This window comes from Serinus canaria, chromosome 5 (genome assembly GCF_022539315.1).
Source record: "Serinus canaria isolate serCan28SL12 chromosome 5, serCan2020, whole genome shotgun sequence".
In the NCBI taxonomy this organism is placed as follows: Eukaryota; Metazoa; Chordata; class Aves; order Passeriformes; family Fringillidae; genus Serinus; species Serinus canaria.
In genome coordinates, this window is record NC_066319.1 from 31,280,869 (window position 1) to 31,303,953 (window position 23,085).

The window sequence follows — 23,085 nt, forward strand, 5'->3', positions numbered from 1 at the left end:
GCAATATTAGATGCCTTGTGTAATATTCTGTGATGTTCATTATACCTTTTTTGTATTCTTGACCTTCACAAATGAAACAGCAAAGATATTTATTAAATTGTTAAAAATGGAAAGCAAGGTATGTCCATACTAAGGATTTTGAAGAGTCACTTCTGCTTCTCATAATTAATTAAATTTACTGTGAGAGAGATTGTAACATTCTGATTCTATTGAAAATCCACATACCCTTTACTTTCCCCTCCTTTCATGGTCGCCAGTAGAAATATTGGATGCAGTTTTCATACTAATATTTTTTCAGCACTGTGTATAAGTTTTAAATTCTTATTAACTCAATTCTGTGTGTGAGTATATATGTAGGTGTTTGCAATCATGTGTGTGACAAAAAAAAGAACCTAAAATAAAAAGAAGACTTTAGGGATTTGCTATACAATTGTCAGCTGGAGACAGAAGACATGGTTTCATAATGGGCACCTCTTAACCTAGTTGTTGACAGATCTGTATCTTGCATAAGTATGTAACTCCCAATTTTTCCCCATTTAAATGGGAGAGCTTCACCAAAACTCAAGTTTATGACAACTCCATTCTGTAAAATTGCATAATCCTTATGAAAAGATTAAAAGGGAAGTAAGTAAATCTATGCAAGAAAAGTTGAGAAATTACTACATTGTGTTGGCCATTTTCACACTTTTTTTTTTTCAGAAGCATTACAAATATCTTAAAATTACAGACAAGTGCAGTTTGGGAGGTTGGAATGTACATCTGGAGGTCCTGTGGTCCAGAGTGTTTGAGCAAGAGTAACTTCATATTTAGATCAGGCTGTACAGGGCCAAAGTCATCTCAGTTTTGAGTCTAAGGAGGGAAAAGGCAGCCTTTTTGCAATTAAGCACTGGGCACCTGCTCCAGTGCTTAATTGCCACCTTGAATATTTTTCTTTATGCCATGTGAGAATTTCATGTGCTGCAACTTGTGAGTATTGATCAATTCTCTTTAGATGTGTATTCCTGAAAAAGGCTGGCTCTGCCTTCTCTCTAGTTTTTTGTTAGATAGTTGACATGAAAATCTAGATCTCCAGCCCACTTTCTCTAAACAGGGCTGAACATACCTGGCTTCTCCTGCCTCTTCTTCAGGTGCTTCATTTAATTTTCATTCCTAAATATCATGACAATATAAATAGTTTTTTTTCAGATATTAATATATATTTATATATTATAAAATATATTCTTGTTGATAGAAACAGGTCCAGTGGACTGGATGTGACTCACAAACACCATGCCAGTCATGTCACTCTGTTAACACTGTCCCTCAGCATGGCTGATTAGACCAGACTAAACTGTTGTGTCTACACTGGTCTCATTCAGTGTTTCCTCAGGTAGCCGTGTTCACATTCTATTGCAAAGCATGCAAGAGAATTTAGAAATAAGAAATGGATGGAAGTTGAAAAGAGTCACTCATTCACCATGCTTTCAGCAGCTGTTACTTTAATTAGAGTCAAGGAAGAAACTGCAACAAGAAAAAATAAATCTGTTCATGCAGACTAAAACTGATTTTCCAAATTTAAAGTACTGAAAAACATCTAGATTTATCAAGGATTAGAGGAGAATATATTTATCAATAGGAAAACATACAAGGGCAGAAAAGTTTGATTGGTATTATTCCAAGAAGTTAATTCAAAATTCCTAAATGTGTTTTCCCATCAGAGTCCTCACACTGAGTGAAAGAGTTTTGCAACAAAGTGTCCCCTAATTAACTGTCGCCTGGTTTTGGTCTAGAGATTGATTAATTTGATGGGTTATCATTTATTCAGGTGGAATGATATATTTAGTTTGTACTTAATACACCCTGTGGTAGGGTCTGTTCTGTGAACTAGAGTTTTAGTGAAATCATGATGCTGTAATCCTTGCACTATGGATTATTATTGTGTTGAGGGGTTTTGTCAGATTTTCGATTTGCTTGATAGACTGTAAGTTTACTGCATCACATCAAGAAAATTCTAAGTATTATATCAAATTTGAGTATTAACTTTCTAAATAATTTGTAGGATCAATAGTAATGTCTTGATAAAAGATGATTGATATTCATTAGGAGGACAGTATTCAAAAAGTATCAAACATACTCTTCTAAAATATTTTCAACCAATTGAAGCCTTAGACTAATTTAAATTAAATGTTTTAAGTCAATTTGAAGGAGGTGCTTTATTTCAGAGAAATGTCTGTCTAACATACATGTCAAAAAGTCTTCCCAGCAGGAGCAGAGAAGTTGTATGATAATTTACAGGTCATACTTACTTTAATTCTCATTGTTGGTTATATGTTCTTGAAAATTTTGGAAGTGAAAACAAATAGAAATTTGAACTGGGTGGTGGAACATGAGAAGCGAAATAGGTGCATTTGTTATTTCTCTAGGTAACAGCATAAAAGAAGCATGTTGTTTTGTATGTGGTTTCACTGGTTTTGCACAGTCCAATATTTACATTATCTATTTTGAGGCAATGCAAAATGGTGTAAGGAAAAGTGCAAAGCAAATGGCTTTGTACAGGAAAAGGGTTTTGGTTTTTGGTTTTTTTTTTTGCAAGAGTTGGCACTCTTCATTCTCAGAGTTTTCTGACCACTTTTTGAATAGTCTCTCGCCTCAGCAGGATGAAACGTATTTTGGTTTGTTATGATTTAGAAAGATCCAACACAGGCATTTAAAATGCATTTTCTATATGTGCACTGGATTTGATTTTACAATAAAACTAACTTTTTGACGGTGTTCCACTGGTAATGTTCATATGTGAATACATTTAGTATAAATTTTTCTAGTTAGGTTTTGATAAAAAGGATAGTATGGAATGGTTTAAATGGTTTAAGCATTCAAATATATAATAGAGAAAAAACACAACTATGTTTTTGAAGACTTTATTCCCTAAAAGCAGATGTCTGCATGTGTGCTCAAAGGCACAGGGAGAAGGCTTTCAGTTGGTTAAACAATGGCATGCTGTTAATTTTTTTAATTTATTTTCTTTCCTTTTGCTAAATCATTCTTGGAAATTTCTTGTTAAAAATCATTCTGCATATGTTAAGATTCTAAAATGAATCTGGGAAATACCACACTCATGATCTTCTGTGCATTTCTTTGTGTGCCCTTTTAAGTAAATCAGTACGTGTGCGTATGTTAAGCATTAGTTACATAACTATGAAGGAGACATCTGGGAGCAGGTAGTGTACATCTGGGAACAGGAGGAATACTGTCCCTATCAATGTGTATGATGGATCATGAATTATGTAGTTTGGAGACTGTTAAATACTGGTTTTGGAAGGAATGGTGACTTTGCATTTATGGACCTCATCAGCTTTTCCTCTTTGTGGAGGTATGCAGTAAGAGACAGGACAGATTTCTGCTAGAATTGAGACAGTCAGGAATCAAAGATTGAAAGTGCATTACTTCTGGCTGTGGGGTACAAATTAGTAGTAGTGGGGCTAATAAGCACGTTGTGAAATGTTCCTGCTATTATTGCTGATAGTTTATGAATTTACATGATTTTAAATCTAAGCTGAATGCTTCAGCTGAACCAAACTTCACCAGCTTGGTGGAAGAATTAATTAGATCCAACATTATGATCTGTCTTGCACCCAAAATCAGGGATCCAGCAATAGAGAGCAAAACAGATCACATCTCTGGCTTCTACAATTTCAGCTCATAAACTGTTTCAGCCATTGCCCAGTTCTCTTATGTCTGATCCCTTATTCAGTACAATAAGTGATAAAATGTTTGAAAGGTCCTTTTGTTTTCTTAGCACAGTAAAAATCTTAGCTCATCTGATGAAAATATTATTCTTGCTTCTTAAAAATATTGTCTCCCTCTCAATTACCCAGACAAGACTCTTCAGTTTCAAGATATTCTTTTTTTTTTGTACTGTTCAGAGCGAAGGGAAATGTTTCAGTTTCTCAGCAGATTCTGCTAGCACACAGTTCTACACTCTTGACAGATCTTAATGATGTGTGGAGTTCTGTATGTTTGGATCTTGACACTTAACAAAAAGTTTCTACTAATCATGTGTGCTGGAATCACTTAAAGGAATCTTTCAAAGACTTGACTGGAAAATTACGAGGCTTTAGTCATTATAATCATTTATATGTACTGTTCTGTCCCTTGCAGTGTGCTTCTCTGCTGAAGGGTGCCCTGAATGTAAACTACCATCTCAAAAGGAGTACATTAAGCAGAGGCTCAGATACGTTGCTATGGTGTGAAAAATATTTAGTTTTACTAGCAGTCTTTTTCATTTTGCTAAATGTATCCTTGGGAAACAATTTTAACAGAAAGGTTTTTAAATTATTTGTATAATATGTTGGTGCGCTTTCACCAAATAAGGAGCTAAAAATATTTTAGGTTGGTTGAAACTAGCTGAAAGTTCCTCTGTATGCTATCACTAACTCTAAAAGTTCAAAAATGTTGTTGAACTTATAAGAAGAAAAGCCCCCTCAAATGACAAAGGTGGAACATCTGATCAAACTTGTGAAAATTGTCAAGATATCTGACTCATTGAGAGCAGGTGAACTTTTTAAACTGTTTTGTATGCCACTAATTCAATTATTTCACTTTCCACATTTTAGGACGTATCACTGAAATGTTTTTTCCGTCTCATTTGTACGTCACAGATAGAGCACCTAAACACAGATACTTTTTTCTGTATGTCATGAGGAAATGTGTTTCAAAGACTGACTTTTTACTTATTATCTTCTATCCTCTATAATATTTTTTTTAAATTAAAAGGAATTATTAATGTGTGAAGAAAATAACTTTATATAGAAGCATATTTCTTCTTTTAAATTAGCTGAAAATATCTTCACAGAGCAGTAGCTATTCAAGCAATTAGTAGGTTAGGATGGTGTATTTAGTTTTACATGTGCTAATACTTTTTTGCATTAAATTATTGACTTTCATGTAAGTCAATAAAGACTGAGCTTGAGAACAGGATGCTACCACAGTCTGATGCCCTTTTATGCTTTTCTCAGATTGTTTTGTCTCAGAGAACTTCCCACTTCATTTCACAGCATTTCCATCTCTGCTTTGTTCAGAGGCGTCCGTGTTAGTCAGCCCTGCTCTGGCTTTGGTGGTAGTGCTTGAACATTTGGGTGTTCCTATTATAGACGTGTACTGATGATCAATATGGGTACAAAAGGGCAAATAAAATACTGTCTCTGAAACTTTTCTGAGTCAGTAGCAGCATAGCCTCTTGCAGTTGGAAGTTGTTAAAGTTCTTACCACGCTCCCACAGAATCAAGATGAATCTCTTGCCTTCTGTACATTATTTAAAATTCTATCTGAAAAGAAGCTTACATGCAAGTTTGTACAGAAGTGCAAAAGCTGCAGATAGTGCTAAAATCATTCAGTTAATTCTGTGTGAACAGCTCCAGTGAGTAGGTACCTAAGTGCATGTAATAACAGGAGACTATAACCCGGTCCTGCAGCGGTGCCCAATGGGTAAACATGTGTCTCCACCAGTAACTATTTGTTTAGCTTGCAAAGTTGCTTCCAAGCAAGAAAATTAATAAATTAATACCAAAGGAACTAAATCATGAGAAAATTATATAGTACTTGCTGAATTATATAAATGTATGAAATTTATCGCAGGTTTATTAGGTTTTAATTTGGGTGTAGAGATGGAAATAACGGAGCAGGTTTGTGCGCTGTAAAAGATCATGGATTCTCTCATGGAGAAATTTGGGATTATTTAGCACTACACTGAATTCATTTGCAGTATTATTTCAAATGCTCTTTGAAACAGAAAAGGTAAGAGCTCTTAAAAAGAGCTGTCAAATAGTAATCCTTCCGTCAAAGATATGCTTGCGTTGTACCTGAGTGGAAGAGCGAGCCTGGCAGTGTAACCTGCCGTGCACGCTCTGGACAGACAGGAGCAGGGCAGCTTGAGCAGCTCTCACAGAGGCATAACTCACAGGGGATAGTGTCAGTGACAGGTTTATAGGAATTCATGGTGTTGATACTTGGTTTTGCTGTCAGACTGATTCCTGTAAATGCTACTGGTGGGTTCTGGTGAGTAAATAGTTAGTAATTTACTGTTATCAACTTTAAGCTATTTCTGGTTTTGCGTTTACTTTTCAAATGGTGCTTAAAAATTTCCAAATTGTGTCTGATTGACACAGAAATGCTCTTTACATGAAAGTTTGTTTATGGGCCATGATTCTTTTGACAGATTTACAAGTGTCTGTGGAGTTTTAAGACTATTGCCCAATAGGCATTAAGTGAGAGACATTCTATTTTGTAAATATTTTCACTTATATTGGGGATTTTTAAGGAACTTTTTGAGCCAAGTACTGCATTAAATCTGAAGACAGTGGCAAACTGATAATCAGCAGTTTCCAGCTCTGTTTTAATGTTTTGCTAATGCTTTCCATTTCTGTGGCCAAGATTTGTAGTGGGTGAAGCATGATGTACATCCAACAATTTGCAAGGGCTTTCAAATACTTTTGCACACTTGTATTTTCCTTTTTTGTTTTTTTTTTCTGCAATAGCTCATTTAGAAATAAACAATTTTCAAAATAGCATATTACATTCAATTTCACTAACATACAGCTCATACCCAGGAGAAGAACCAAAAGTTTATTACACTAGTGGAGAATTTGCATCTGTTTGAACTCACTAATGCTGAAACAAGTTTTTCATTTTCCCAAATTATTATTTTGGATTGAGATGGTGAGAGGAGAATTTTATGAGTGGTGGGATAGCTGTCAACTTCCTCAGAATTCCCTCAGATTCCTCAGAATTTCAAGAAGACATTTTTTCAGAAATCAGCTTTTCAGTATGCATTTAAAAGAAGGAATATGCATGTATAATGTGTTGGTGCCCTTATAAAAATGCATAATAGCATCATTTACTTCCAAATCATTCTAATAAAAACTTTGGTGAAGTAATTTTCTTTCAAAGAGGAAAAGTTTTGTACTGTAGTGAATATGAGAATGAAGTATAAAGAATAGATGCAATATTCCTTCATGTTGTAGTAGTTTTAGCAAGGAAAATCAAAGCAATTTATGGAACTAAAATATCCAGATTTAGAGGGTTTTTATATAATGTTTGGCATCACATTTTCAACATTATGTTTCAAGTAAATAAAAAACCAACTAAGAAAAACCTTATATAACAGAAAATTCAGCAAATGCTAGTTACCAGAAACTTTTTTATTATGTTGTGTAGAACTGAGGTTGGTCACACAGTTCTATGGTAGACTTCCACCATTACGACTAAAGCAGCTTGACCAAGACCATCTGACTTTAATATGTATCATCACAACTGCAGTTTTAATAAAAAACTTCCCATTAATTGTGTCATTAAATGCTTTTTGCCTTTTCAAAATATATCCTTTTGTGTATCTGCTTTGTGATTCCTTTGAACACACTTCCATCATTCCTTGCTATGTCTGTCCCCAAGCAAATTTGGTCATGTTCTTCAGATCTATTTTTCAGGCTTTACAAGAGTGTAAATTATTAGAGTTTGCCAGTGTTTACTTGACTTCTTCTGTCTCTCTCAATTTCATGGTTTCAAGATCACTTTAAGCATTTGAAACTGGTATCTCATCTCATTCCACTTCCTCTCAGACTTTCAGAGTTTTAATGAGCATTCACTTATTCTATGTCATCTGTTCTGTTTTTCTTCATTCCTGTGCCTTTCTTCTTACTGTTCCTCTCCCCTTATTCCAAATACTCATCTCCTTGTTAGGGATGTTAGGATTCTTCTTAAGAATTCACTATCCAAATCAATTTTTTTCCTATATGCTCTATGTGTTGGTATTTCTCATCCAGATTTTCCTGTAGTTTTTTTGTCATCTAATTAAGGTTAATTTTAGTAACCTCAATTTAAAAAAAATTAGCAAAGATGGTGTATATGTGTTTGTTTTTTTTTGCTTCAGGAGCATTTCATCCTAGTCTTGGTCACTTAAATACAAGGGACCTACCTGAGTAACCTTTCTAAATCTTGTGTTATTAAAGCTTGTAGAAAGCATCCAGGAATCTTTCAGTACTTCAGAGGATGCATTAGCAACACTATATGTTTGGGAAAATGCCTTTCTAGAGTATATTTGAGTGTGTTTAGATACTACTGTACCTACAAGCTTATTAATCTAATACATATTCATAGAAATTTAATTCTGTATAGATTTATATACATTTATATGAGAGTATTAGAAATACTGGTTTACAGTGTTTGCAACCTTAAATGACTGTAAAAATCATGGGCACTTACTGTGTTTCAAATGTCTGAACATATTGTGTGCTCTATAGTACTTCTACGGTTTCATAATTTTATATTTATCCAAAATAATTTCTAAATGTTGCCTTATGATTTTCTGTAGATTTGTTTAAACAAGAAAAAAGATCACAAACCTGTGTGTTAACTTTGTTCAAACTTAGAGTCAGAAACTTACAATACTGTCTCAGTTATTTTGATGGATTTTTTGCACTTATAATATTCCAGTGTCTGTTTTCTTCCAAAATAGTGTTACAATTAGGTTGAAAAAAATCTCTTTCTAGTTCTGTAAGCATAAATATTAGGCATACATACATTTGAATCAGTGTAATTTGACAGGCACAAAAGGTCAAAATTTTAATGGTAAGCAGCATGTATCATTAGAAAATAATCTTAAGATGTCATATAAAAGTCCCTGATTCTGGATTTTTTTTTTTTTTGCTTTATTTAAGTTATTAAAGACACATAACTGAGCAGCTAACAAAAGACTTTCTTTCCCAGTCTAGTATGTTTAAATCACCACTCCATTCTGCATACTATCTGGCATACAAACAAATATCCATTAACTCTACTCTGAATCATTTGAAAAGTTTGCCATATGCTACCGGATGCAAGACTATAGATTAAAGATAAACTTAGACTGTAGCCCAGGCCATTTTACACAACCTGCAGTTTGAGTCATGGAGGGTTGCTACATTAAAATATAGTCTTGGGTGGGAATGGGTATTTTTCTATAAGAATTGACCAAATGTATTTCTGCTCTCAATTCATTGAAAAGCTGTCGTTGTTTTCAGTACATCCTGATGGTCCAAGGGCACTATAAGCACAATACTACTTGCACAGTAAATTTATGCATCTATTTTCAACCTTCCCTTGACTTTTTATACTACATTGCAAATTTAAATAATGGGACACTTTAATTACACAGGCTCAACTTCCATTTCCACAGTTTCACATTAATTTTCATTTAATGGTGGTAGCATTATGGTGTGAATACAGTTCATGCAGTCTAACTGTAAGTCTTAGGTTTAACTCCAAAATAAGTTTCCATCTAAGTGTAGCTTCTTGGAAATGAAAAGTCATGGAAGAAAAATCTTGTAGTGGTTCCTAAATTCAGTTGCTAAATGGAAAGTAATTTCATTTTGATTTCTGCCTCCTGTCATCTTTAATATGGAACACTGGAATGCATGAAGTTTACTAGAAGTTCTAGGCCTGTTAAAATTCATTGGCAAATGAAATTAAGTTTTTCAGAAATTGGCATGGCATTGGTACTTAAAATAGCAGATAGATTAAATAGTAAACAAATTGCACTTAAATATAAGTTAACTTTCTTACATACTTCAACTGTTTCATGTCAGGGTCTGGGGATGGAATACTGAAGTAATGCTGAATTGCTACATCTGTTTCAGGAAAAATGCTTGAGTATGGGATGCCTGACACTGATTGATTAAAATCAATCCAGATACAAAGGATCCTCTGCTCACCACAAAAACATACTTTAAAGCTTTAAATGTACCATCTAGAAGTAGTGTGTGAGGCAAGCTGTGTTAGTAGCAAGCCCTAGCACACTGCAGGAGTTTTAGAAAAAATTCCTTACTAAAGACAAATTCTACTCTTTAAACACATAGAGAATTTTTTATTTAGTTTGCTTGACTAGTGTTTGTATTCCTTATTTTAGTGTAATTGGTGGAATCCTTAGTGCTTATTTCTAAACTCTAAAGTAGATTCAGGTGACTAATTTAGATGTGGGCTCCTATGGTGCTGAAATCTACTTCTGGTACATTTCTTCTGTCATAAATGTGTCTCATCTCTTTGTAGCCTCTGAAAAGCAGATGAAGTTAGTTTGCAGAGAGTCTTCTGAAGAACATCTCCAACCCTTCAAGGAGAAATTAGAGGAATTCTTCCAGAAAGGTAACCACATCTGAAAAAAAAACTTATTGCCAAATAGTGTAGTGGTTTATAAAGTTATGTGAAGTATAAGCTGCATTAAATATCTGTTTCCTCTGAAAATTCCTGTGGATTATGTTCCTAATGGGCCTAATATATGTTCATATATGTTGATATATGTTATACAGATCTTAGACATCACTTGTCAAAGCCTTGATCTCACCCATTTCCCATTGGTTATTTTGTGCTTTGTTCTTTATTATTATTTGTAGGCAAAATGAAAAATATATTAATCACAGACGAAATTTATCAGAGGGAATGTAAAGCTTCAAAGACTTAAAAAAGACAAGAGTGAAAGACACTCTTTTAGAGAAAGTCTACATATATACATGCCATCTTTTCTCCCTAGTGTGAGCTTATGAACTGACTTTTTCATATTTAAAGATTTTTTCCTTGCATGAGACAGAAACAAGCATTAAAAAAAGTGATTTACCAGGTTAGAGTCTGGAGACAAAAGGTGAAAACCAAGGTGCAATTTGGTGCTCAGCTGAAGACAATGTAAACACAGGTTGCTGTTGGAAACAACAGTCCTGCTCCTTTCTGTTTCTCATGCTGTATTCCCCATCACCTGCTTCTGCCAGCACCATTGCTTCTGCAGTTGTGGGAAATATATGAAGAAGAGATTTTCCCCCCTCTCCTTGTAGGAGTACAATCTTCTTGGGTAAACAAAAAAAAAATCTGTATTTTTGACAGAGGTATTAGAATTGTTAAGAATTTAATTGTATTTCTAATAGAAATGGTGAACAGTTTAAGAAGAAGTCATTTGAACTATCTGAATCTGCTCATCCAGACAGAATATTAGTGATCATTCAGATTATTGTAGTAACTTATTAATTAGCTTAATCCTTTTTATGAAGGCTGTCCTAATGTCTTTTTAATAACTGTTTCATGAGGCTGTCTTGTGGAAATACTTTGACAAAGGAAAACAGGCTGTTTCAAAAGTAGCAGTTAAATTGTACTGGTCAATAAGCTGATATTCTCCTTTACCCTTCTCCCAGGCCATGGAGTTCAAGTGATATACTTATTTGATAAATTTTTTTTAGGTACAAGTGTATTTGGACAGTATTTAAGCAGCAAATTTCTCCCCACAGAATTTTTAAAACAAAAAATTTAATGGAAATCTTAATGTCACTGCAGGACAGTTTCATTGTCTTTCTGATGTATTTAGTTGGAAGTTTTCACTTACAGTACATCAAGATTGAATTAGTAATATGTATACATATATATATGTATATATATTTGTATCTATGTTTGTATTTCTACAAACCATTATGATCTTGTTTCTTGATCTAGCTTGCCAAAATATTGTAATAATCAATATTGCCCAGGCCTTGCCAGGACCCTAACCAAATGGTGTCTTCCACAATGGTACCACAGACTCTGTAATTGTGACTGCACCCAGGATCTCCCGAGGGCTCTCGTGGTTTGAGTTAAGCTTTGCACCACTCAGCTGCTTGCTTGCTGCCCCTCCATGGGGAGGCAAGGAGAGGGTGGAAGGCTGAATGAAAGAAAACTAGGGAATTGAAAGGCAGACAATTCAATAGGGAAAGCAAAAGCTGTGTGAACAAGCAATGCAAAATACAGAATTCAGTCAACTCCTTCCCAGCAGTGAGCAGGTGTTCAGCCATTTCTTAGAATCATTAAGGCTGGAAAAGACTTCTTAAAAATTACCAAGTCCAACCTTTAACCTAACATTATCAGTTCTACCAGTAAACTGTGTCCCTAAGCACAACACCTACACTCTTTTTGAACTCTTCCTGGGATGGCTATTCCACTAATATATGTTCATATGTGTATGAACATATATGGGTAGCCTCTTTCAACACTTGATAACCCATTCAGTAAAGAAATGTTTTCCAACATCCAATCTGAAACTCCCCTGACACATCTGTCCTGTCACTTGTTACCTGAGAGAAGAGACTGACCCCTCTATGCTCTCTGGGAGTTTTAGAGGGTGATAAGGCCAATCCTGAGCCTCCCTTTCCCCCAGGCTTAGCAGCCCCAGCTCCCTCAGCTGCTGCTCTCAGACTTGTGCTCCAGACCCTTCCCCAGCTCCACTGCCCTTCTCTGGACACACTCCATCACCTCAAGGTCTTTCTTGTGTGAGGGGCCTAAAACTGAACACAGGATTCAAGGTTTGGCCTCACCAGTGCGAAGTACAGTGTGTTTTATCACTTCTCATCCTGTTGGCCACAGTATTTCTAAGTTCCATTTAGAACTCACATTTCTAAATTTTCACATTACCAGGAAATCAGGATTGCATCATACATAACCTCTACTTGGGAAGACAAGCATCAGAACTCTGAATTTCTCCCCTGCTTCCTCCTTCTTTTCCCAGATTTATTTCTGAGCATGATGTTATGTGGTATGAGTTATCCCTTTGGTGGATTTGGCTTGGCCCTTCCCAACTTCTTGTTCATCCCCAGCCTACTTTCTGGCTGAAATAGAAATAGAGAAGGCCTGAATGCTGTGCAGGACTGTTCAGCAACAGCTAAAACATGGATGTGTTATCAACATTCTTTTGGTCACAAATCCAATCTACAGCACCATAGGAGTTCCTGTGAAGGTAGCTCCACACCAGCCAAAACCAACAGAAGGCATAGCAAATCATATCAATATAGTCTTAAAAAATAAAGACAACTTAGTACCTGGTTTCTCTTGCGGTGCTGAGCTACCATTTTTATCATACTCCACTTTCTTATGTGTGGAATATTATAAAAATACCCAGTTGATCTTGGAAGAAGACCAGTTCTGCTTTAGATAAAATTGCAATTCAATTGTGCATTATGAGTTGAAACAGAAAAACATACTCTTCCAAATATTTTCCCTGTTTATGCCTATTGATGTGAAAATTGAGATATATTTATCTTTGTCAGTGTGACAGAAAATTTTATCCTTATGTGTGTGAATAATATATATATTTTTTTAAAAAGAGAAAGAGAGAATACATTCCTGCAGCTGTCCTGGGACAGTAAGTTCTATATATTACATTTATTGGCACACTTTTTTAGTGAGGTCTTTTGTATACTAGAAAGAGCAAAACCGCCTGGATTACTCATCTGTCCACTTTTTCTCATGTTCCCTTGTTTTGCTTTATAATGTTATGCTTTATGGTATCCAATCAGACACACTTAATTTTTTATAATTTAACTCGTCGTCTTTTGACATCTTATTCTACCTTATTCTGAGATGACGTTTCAGTAGGTTGGCAGATTCTACAATGATTGACTGTATTTTTCTGTCAGTCACCTGGTTGATTTGAATCTTTATAATGGTGGATGGTACTTTCTGGGCCATTAAAATGGAAATCCTATAGAATTCCACACTGAAGATATGGAAAAATAACAGAGAAACCCATCTTGATTAATGGCACTAGAGTAGGTGTTGGACAAATGTCAAGGTCAGAGGTGTCTGCAAACTCAGCCACTTCTCTGAAATTAGCTGATAATACTGAGTGTCCAATAAGCATCTGTTTTCAGTTTTGTTTGCTTAAAAAAGAGTTGTGGCTGGTTTAGCAAACTTAAGAAAAAATTGTCTGTTATCTTTCTGCCAGCTCACAGCAAGTATCCAAAACTCAAATGCTTTTCTGAAACGTCTGGCTTGAAATTAGGGCTGGAACTCATCGATATTGAGGTTTTTCCCACACGCGCAATTCCCATCATTTCTAGTCAATGTGAAGTTGGAAATGCTGTAAGGAAAAGAAAACCCTGATTTGCTTATACTGAAGTGTTTACATTTCCTAATTATAATTAATTCCAATTAAATCTAATACTTGCTGTGTTGTAACAAAAAAGACTGAGAGTGTTACGGAGACTGACACTGTAAAATGCTAGAGGGGATAAAGTGTACTTCTGCTGATGTCAGTGCTGGTTTGTATAACTGGATGTAATGCAGCCCTGTGCCTTCAGCAGGGAATTAGGTGCCAGAAGCTTTGGGTTCTATTCCCAGTTTAGCTACTTTATATGTGATGATAGCAGTTGGTTAATATCCTTTTCAGAGGGTGCCCCTCTTTCCTGGTACACAGAATGTTAAATAATGATTCTTGCTGGTTTTTGTAGTGAAAGATAATCTTTGTCAAGTACTTTGTGAATCCCACATTAAAGACATCTTGTGTAAACTGTCTTAATTCTTCACTAGCTGTATTTGATATGCCTATGCTTTTTGGAAAAGGCTTAGATTATTCACAGAGTTGAAATAATCTTTAGTAAATCTAATTATATCTTGTTCAACAAATTATATTAGTTTTCCCATAGTATGAAGACCTACTGATTATTATAAATTAGTGTTCACTTACTGTATTTCCATTGAAATTACTGTATGGGGCAATTAAAAAGATGTTCATAAATATTTTCCATTTAAATTGCCATGATATGCAGGTAGGCCTTTTAAATTATGAAATTATTGTGTGGTCTGAAATGCTCTTTAATTCATTAAAATCTTGCTCAGAATTTCTTAGAAGAAAACTACTCTTTTGATAGGAAAATATCTCCCACAAAAAAAAAAAAAACAATCAGAATACTTAGGTGACTATGAGAAAGATGCAAACTACTCTATTTTGAGAAGGAGAAAAAAGAATTTTTGTTACTGCAACTGTGCAGCTCACTAGAAGGGCCATTAACCATTGATGTTTTCCATAGTGTTTCTTTTTCTCCTTGTGCATTCCCTCAAGAATAATACAAAACAGAAAGTAAATGACATACAGGAGTAGGTGACTAATGTTAATTAAATTTATTTCTTATTTTGCCCTCTGACTGTTTCATATTGTTTGTCCATTCTAGTAAATGTAGAAATAAATAGCACACATTCATGCAGGATCTTGCAAAATATGTTTCCAAATTCTTCTTCATTGGGTCCAGGTCAGAAAGCATGTAAAAACTTTAATCTGAACTCCCTCATGAACTGGAATGTGAAAATGAAGAAGTCTTTATGCTTTGTAGCAGTTAGCATAGGAAAAGCAGATCTGCTTCTCTTCATTTCTCTAAGAATAAAGCATCTTGGTGTTGTACTCTGCTACTACAGGAATTCATCTAATTTAGAACAGAGTCAGGGAAGTGAGGAGTCTGATGTCAGGACAGAGCAGTTTTTGAATTTCATTAGTAGTGGGAAGTGAAGCTGTTTGGGAAAGGTGCACGATACACCGAAGTGAGCAAGGTAGCAAGCAAGATGGAGAGGGAGTGATTTGTCACATAGAGTCATCTATTGAGATTAATCCCAAAGAAAAAGAAATTGTCTTCTGTTTAGAATTCTACTCTAACATTTGGGAAACACTGCTTAGATTAATTGCTTTGCTACAACTGCTGTGTGTTGTATACTACATAAAAGGTCAACACTGTGCTATCTATGGGACTATGCAATAGAAAAACAGTCATAGACCAAACTAGTCACTGCAGCATTATGTCAGGAGCCTAGTGAGTTTTTCAGACAAGCTTAGCAAATATGGAAACAGTCCACAAATCCACTTTTAACTGCTGAGTGATTTCTTCTTAATATTTTTAGCCAGGCTGCAGTAGCTACCTGGGCATGCATCCAGTCCAATGCACTTTCAAGTGGATTTCTGGTATAGAACAGGAGTTTTGATCCACATTTCCTTATCTGCCTGTTGTGCACCACAGAGGATTGTTGAGGTAGTCCATTGGGAAAGAAGATAAGAAGTAAATTCTATTAAGAAGGCCGTGAAGGCTGGAGCTGAGTTGGGGCTGTTCAGCCAGGAGAAGAGAAAGTTCTGGGGAGACCTTACAACAGCCTTCCAGTATCTAAAGCAGGCTGCTAGAGCTGGAGAGGGACTTTCCACAAGGATATGTAGGGACAGGACAAGGGAGAATGGCTTTAAACTGAGAAAATGTAGGTTTAGATTGGATAATAAGAGAGAAATTCTTCACAGTAAGGTTGGTGAGACGCAGGAACAATTTGCCCAGAGAAACTGTGATTTGCCCATTCCTGGAAGTGTTCAAGGCCAGGTTGGATTGGGCTCTGAACCACTTGGTTTACTTGTTCCAACCAGCCCATGGCAGCAGAGTTGGAACTAGATGTCCTTTAGGGTCCCATCCAACCCAAACCATTCTGTGAGTCTACGGTAAAAGATAGCAGCTGGCCAACTTTGAATTTCTTGTTCATCATTTCCTTCTTGTTCCTCAGTATGTAGATATTCTCTCCAATATGTTGTTCTTGTGCTATAGGTGCTCATACATGGTGATTTATGCTTCCCATCTAGTAGCATCTGTTGCGTTAACCCTGAAAAGGCAACCTTTTGTTAGTTTATAGCTCTGTACGTATTTTGGGTGTAGGAGGATGATAGCACAGTTTATTATTTTACAGGAAAATAGTATTTCCACTAAAAATTGCTACTTTTCTCTCAAAGCAGTTCTATGAAGTATGTTAATGTCATTTAGCAGTAGTGAATTAGAGCTGAAGAACACTCCAAGGCCCCATTTTTCCAAGATACAGTAATACTTCTTTTTTCTCTCTTACTGTCAACAGGACATACCTTTAGTCATCTTACTACAGTCCGAGATTAGGAAGAAAATTTCATTGTCACATTTCTTTTCATAGTGTGACAACATTATATTGTTTTTAAGACAGATACAGAGATTATCTTTTGTTATTCAAAGCAGTTACCTGGTAAATCTTTTCTGTAATGACATCCCAAAATATCAGAAACCTTTGGGCACTATTTAAAGTTCTTGCTTCTCTGCAATAAAATTACAGCTTTTCTCCCCAAGAAGAACATTAACAGAAAGAAAGATAAATACTCTAAAATTGTATATGAAATTATCACATGCATGTCTTCCCACTTCTGTTGTACTCCTCTGCTCTAAAATACATGTATGATTATGGTACTTATGTTGCATTTTATTTTTGAAGCTCTTGAATGTTTTAATGCTGAACAAGTGAAGTAAGAAAATCAAGAATCATTTTTAAGAACACTGTTACGTTTCATTAACAGCTGTCATTTAAACTACCAACAGAAGAAGGGCAATAGCACTTGCAAGGATCTTACAATTGACCAGATTTTTCTGACCTGCAATTATGAAGCTGCTTCTGTCAGCTAAAAAATTTATCTCTGAACAGATAACCACTCCTACAAAGCATAAAACTCTTCCAGATTGTGTGACTATCCACTCTGCATATCAAATACTGCTTCTTCCTCTTGTGAATAAAATGTACAGATATGAAGACTTTTAACTTCAAAGCTTTATTTCTGTTCTACTTATCATAACTTCTTTTTCATTTCATTTGTTTTCACTGAGATGTTTTATTATCTCTGCCACACATATGCATTTCTCACATTAAACAGTGTGGGAGGATATTTATGTCCAGTGTCAAACATGAAAAATATGTCATACTTCCTTGCAGTGATAATGTTTGCTTAAAACTTTTTATGCTTCCCAGCAATGACATTACAGACCAGGCAAAGTTTGTGTTCAGATCTGGAACGCTGTTTTATATGCCAGGAGCAGAATTACTTTAATCTTTCAAACTTTGTGATAGACATAACTGTTTTCATCACTCAAAAGATAGTCATATTTAAACAGATGAAAGAGTGATTTACATAAATTGGCATGAGTCTGCAAAGCACAGAACCTTACTGCTGGGTACTCTGAGATTATGTAGTTAGACAATAGCCCCAGTCCATAAGACACCAAATAAGTTGTCCTGGAATGTGATTGCATCCATATGCCTCCTAAGTAATGCAATATTGACAATGAACTGATTCAAAGAACAAGAATTTGCTCTGAAGTGAGTATTTTCTCCCACACTACCAGAAGAATTATCAACATCAAAGTCCTGAAAATTGGTGTTAATTACAACTATGACTTTTCAGGAAGCTCAATTTATTATTTTTGAAGCAGATGTACAACAAATTACTACAGCCAGTTTCACTATATAACTACTTAATATAGAAATTGGGAAATTACACTTTATTATAATGTGTATTATGAATGTAATGTAGAAGAACTGGTAATTGAAAATGCAATGTTATCTCCTCTTAGAAAACAAGGAGGTAATCTTCTATAGAAAACAGTTCCTTCCAACTTCCTTTCAATTTTATTGTAGTATACTGAATTACCATGGCTGTTGCAAAGTCACTGGCATGTCATGATAGAGAAGGATTTCCTATTAATAGCAGCTAAGTGACAGAAAGAATGTTAGTGTTAATACCCTTGATTTAATACTAAATTATTATGTATATGATAGTTATAAAATCTATTCCTAGAATTACTGATGCCTTTACTGTAACCACTATCAGCTATCTGGAGTTCAACATCCTCTTTAAATTCTCATTGTAACCTCTATTTTCTGTTAAAATCCACTGTATTTCTTCCATTTTCTTTATCACAGGCTTAGAGGTAAACAGAACTGTAGGTTATATGTGTTGGCTTTTCATAGAGATCCTATTAGGTTTTTCTTTTTGTCCAGCTGGGGTTTTTTCACTACACTCTTAGGAATCTCCTGCATGATCTCCTATTTTTTTCCTTTTGTGTCTTCGTGTTCTGATATTGAAAGTCAGTGAACAGATAGAGTTTAAATCTGTGTCAAAGCTTCGTTAAAGGAAATGAAGATGCTCACTGATTCATTACTTTAGATTCTATGACTTGTGAGCTGTTGTTTACATATATGGGAGATAGTACTGCAAGGAAAGAGCAGAGCCAAGAACTGGAAAGGAGTGGATAGAAGAGATTCATGTACTTAAATAATGAAAGGCCCAAACACACTTGGTCTCAAGAGACCCCAGTACCTAACCTCACACTGGTAACTCTTACCTTGTGTTTATCCCCTGTGCTCTGTAATTTCACACCATTAAGCCTGGAAAAGCCCTTCAATCCACCATATAATACCAACTGATTGTGACAATAGCATGCTTAATCTGGTATGCAATTACTGGTGGAATTTCTCTGTAGACTTCTGTAATTTTGGTATGTTAATACTTTTTCTCAGCCATTTTTTTGGACCTGTGCAAGCACATGAATATCCTGGTTTAATGTTTTTCAGCATGATTGATAAAAAATACTAGATGCTGAAAATTTCATCAAGAAATTGAAGCTATCTGGGTTAAATTCTTTTATGGTGTGAGCTCTGATTTCCTTTTTAAGCAATAAGAACAGGTAAAACCTGCAGTCTTGTTGAACATGATGGACCATTGGTTTGAGAACAAAAATATGAATCACAATTTTCATAGGGCAGTTATCAGAAATTTCAAGCCAGTTAAAGGACATAGTAGAAAGTTGCTACTAATCTCTCAAAATTGAGGAATGACAGAGTAAAACCATATGGATAATACAGTATTGTGAGATTACAGCTGTGATTAAAGACAGGTTTCTCCAAAATGTAAAAAAAGGGGTCTGATTTCAGGTCATCATTCAACCTTTCCTGTTTCTTCTCTGATGCTTCTGTGCCTAAATACTTCAGATGCCAGGGCAAGATATTTTAACATTTACCTTTGTCCTGGGAAGAGCCTTTACCATGCTTTTGAACATCTTCAGGTGGAGAAATCAGAAGTTTTATTTCTCTTAAGAGATGTATGTATGAAATTGATTGGAACAGTACTTCTTTCATGGCATATAAATCAATTCAGGCTTTTTAGCATCAAAATTTTTCAGCTATCAAAATGTAGTCCCAAGTCAACCATTTTGAAAATGTCAAAAAATAGGTTTAAGTACTTCAGCTTCTGAACTGACTTCAGGATATAACTGTTTGTATAAAGCATATGTATGAAGTCTTGGGAATGTCTTACAGTCTGAAATGTCCCTCCACAAAGTGTTGCCATCTCTGGAACAGAATGTGGTATTACAGAGTTTGCTGGTGCCTTAGGACAGGCAGAGATACCTGACCAGACACAACAGTGTATCTTCTCTGGCCATGCAGAAATCTTCAAACATTAAAGAGTATCATGCTAAAAGGAAAAAGTGTTTAATTTGGTTATCTATGGAGTTACCAGTACAGTTTATCAGTAAATGTTTAGAGTGTGTTTCCTTAACTTCAGTTTTACACAGAGGGCTTGACCCACCCTTGGCTTGCAGTGGAATTGGATAGGGCATATGTTAAAGATTATTAAGCTTTATGCTTCAGGAATTCCTTCCTTACATCTAATTGGGCAGCTCCTAGACCAGAGAATCCCCAGGTTTAATGAGGAGAGCTGATTCTGTGATGTCTATTGGAAATAATGGTAGAGGAACTTTGACTGTTCTTTCTTTTAAATTCCAGTCATTTTTCATTGTAATGTAATTTGATACAGGTTTGGTTTTGTCATGAATGAAGTAAATTTTCTCAGAATTTAAAATTTCTTTCCAAATTTCTGAAATTTTTTTAAAGTTAGTTGCCCTTTTAAATACTTGATGTAAAGAATATTCTGTGGTTATAGATGCAGATGAACCAAATTCCAAAGTATATTATTACTTTCACCTGCATATGATTTATTAACTTTAAAAAAAAATTAATTTAAATTTTAAAACTTTCTTCTTCTATTAGAGACAAAACCTCAGAGGAATTTAGCTCATTATGACTGTTTTATTACAACATAAGAATTTAGATGCAATTATTCATGTTAATTATCATTCTCAGAAATAGTGTTTGTGTGGTTCAATAGACAATATCAAATCAAAATGGTAGTCAAATAAAGCTTTTACTATGACTACAATTATATTTAACTCTTCTACTAATGGGAAAGTTGGGATTGCCTTTTGCACAGATCTACTGCTATTATTGAGTAAAAGCCATTTCCAAGGGGTAGGGGGTATCTCATAAACACAAAGGTAATAATAAAGGCCTAGAGGTACAGCAAGCACAAAGTCTGCAGTGATGTGCTGAGCTGGTGCACTCACATTCCCTGGTCTTGTTATCCAATACTTACATCCTCTTCTTTCCTTTAATATGAGAATAAACATATACATTTTAAAATGTTTCCAGACACTGCAGGGAAAAAATTCTATACTCCCAGCATAGAGGCAATAGAAAATAAGCAAGCTGTAAAACACCAAACAGATCAGGTAGGTGCAGTAATAACTCTTGTTATTTTCCCAGTCTTAAATTAGGCTAACATGAGATTTATTTTTTTATACAATCTCATTTTTCTCATCATGTCTGTATCTGAGTACTTTCAAGGAATGAATCAAATGACCTGACTAATGTGTCACACATGCTTTACTTTTGCCAGGATCTCCCCATAAGGAGAATAGTGGGCTTGCAGGTTTTTATTTAGAAATTCAGAGATGCTATTTTCAAATACAGTCTTCTAAGTGTTTATCACAAAAAAAGACAAGCTCAGAAAAATATCAGTGCCTTGTATTTAAAAGCAGTTTGGTGTTTCTTGTTTCTTCATCATTAAAAAGAATCCTAAAAAAATACTTTTAAATGTTGGTATCCTGTATTTTATTTGTGGTAAGAAGGAGAAATACTCCAGGTCCAAGTTTGCCTCTTTTTTACATTTTATTTCAAATTACAGGCTTTTCAAACTAGTAGCTAGATAAATTTTCCTACATAAATTGAAATTCTACAAAATCTCTGAGTTAAAAACAAGAATTAATGCATTGTAAGTAGGAAATAATTTGGCAAATATTTGTTGTTTTGTACAGAAAATTACAATATTTTTGTATAAGAAGTATTGAGTCTATAAGTATTTTTAACTATTTGCCATAACTATTTGTTTAGAATTTATGTATTTCAACAGAAGTGATTTTTCTATTGCTGTTCTCTTTAATTAGAAGTAATAAGACACCTATGCCTTTTCATAAAAGCTTATGTGAATTTAGAGGAATATATTTTCTTCATTTTTGTTCTTGTTTAATTCTACCTATTTAAACTTCGTGTTTCTCAAGCTGAATCTTAGGGTTTTACACTGAATAGGAATCTTTATAAACAGTACTGTTGTTGGTTAAAAATTTAGAATTTTATTGAAAGATTTTTACTTTCTTGTTTAATGCATACAATTTTTTTTTTTCTTAAACAAGATCCTGCTAGGTGTTCTTCAAGTTCAGTTTTGATTCAGGTGTTAAGAAGACTAAATTAAACTTCAGAGGCCAAGCTATATCAGATTTAGTAATATTAATAGACAAATGTGGGTCAGTTTGCATATCTTCTTATAATTGATCTATAGTTTAGGAAGACATTTTCAGAGAAAGGGCATTTATTTGACACATTTCACATCATTAAAATTCAGATACAGATTCTAAAAAAATAGACAAAATCTACCTTAATAATTTCACCTTGCTTTTAAATGTGAATATCCAATATCAATACTTAGATTTAATTTGATTTTCATTTTTGTTTTATTTACCCTTAAATATGGGTAGCTGTGTATTTGAAAATCTATAGTCTACAGGGCTGAGCAAAAAGGGAAAAGTGATTGTCGTACTTACAAGCAACACATTTTAAGAAGGTCAAAATGATTCAATTAATTCTCAATAATGTAGTTTTTCTGTTCATGCTTTTTATTGACAGCCTTTGTTTCTTAAAGAAACTTCATTGCTATTTTTCTGTTTAAAGAGAAACATAGCAAAGAAACAGATGTGTCCCATATAAAATATGCAATAAATCTTGTCTCACAAATTCTTTGCTCTGAACTTTCTGACAGAAACTGTCAAATATCCACTTTAATTCTAGTATAAAATGTTCACTTTGTGTCATGGCGCCAACCACCATATGCTGGAATAAAGTCAGCAACCAGCAATAAAAAAAGGCAACGTATGCACCTTTGAAACAGTACAAGCAATCAACAGTGAGAAAGGTCTATATAAATCTATGGAGAATTAATCTCAGCTTTGCCACTATCCTGCTGTGCATTTACAATGAGGCTGTGCTGCCGACCACCAGAAGTGGCCAACTTAGCAGAGGAGTGTATCCTAATGAGGGGAAAATGTGGGGAAACAAAGCAGCGGCTTTGAACCCCCCGCCCCCAGCGCTTGG

General features: G+C 34.8%; 1 protein-coding gene across 3 annotated transcripts in view; it reads left to right on the forward strand.

Annotated features, from left to right (window-relative positions):
• FMN1 (formin 1) overlaps window positions 1–23,085 on the forward strand; it is a 164,840-nt gene that overhangs the window by 114,186 nt on the left and 27,569 nt on the right. For all 3 annotated transcript variants that reach the window (XM_050974945.1, XM_050974946.1, XM_050974947.1), the window contains one exon: window positions 10,057–10,149. In XM_050974945.1, the coding sequence (XP_050830902.1) occupies window positions 10,057–10,149 (93 nt within the window). The remainder of the gene's footprint in view (window positions 1–10,056; window positions 10,150–23,085) is intronic.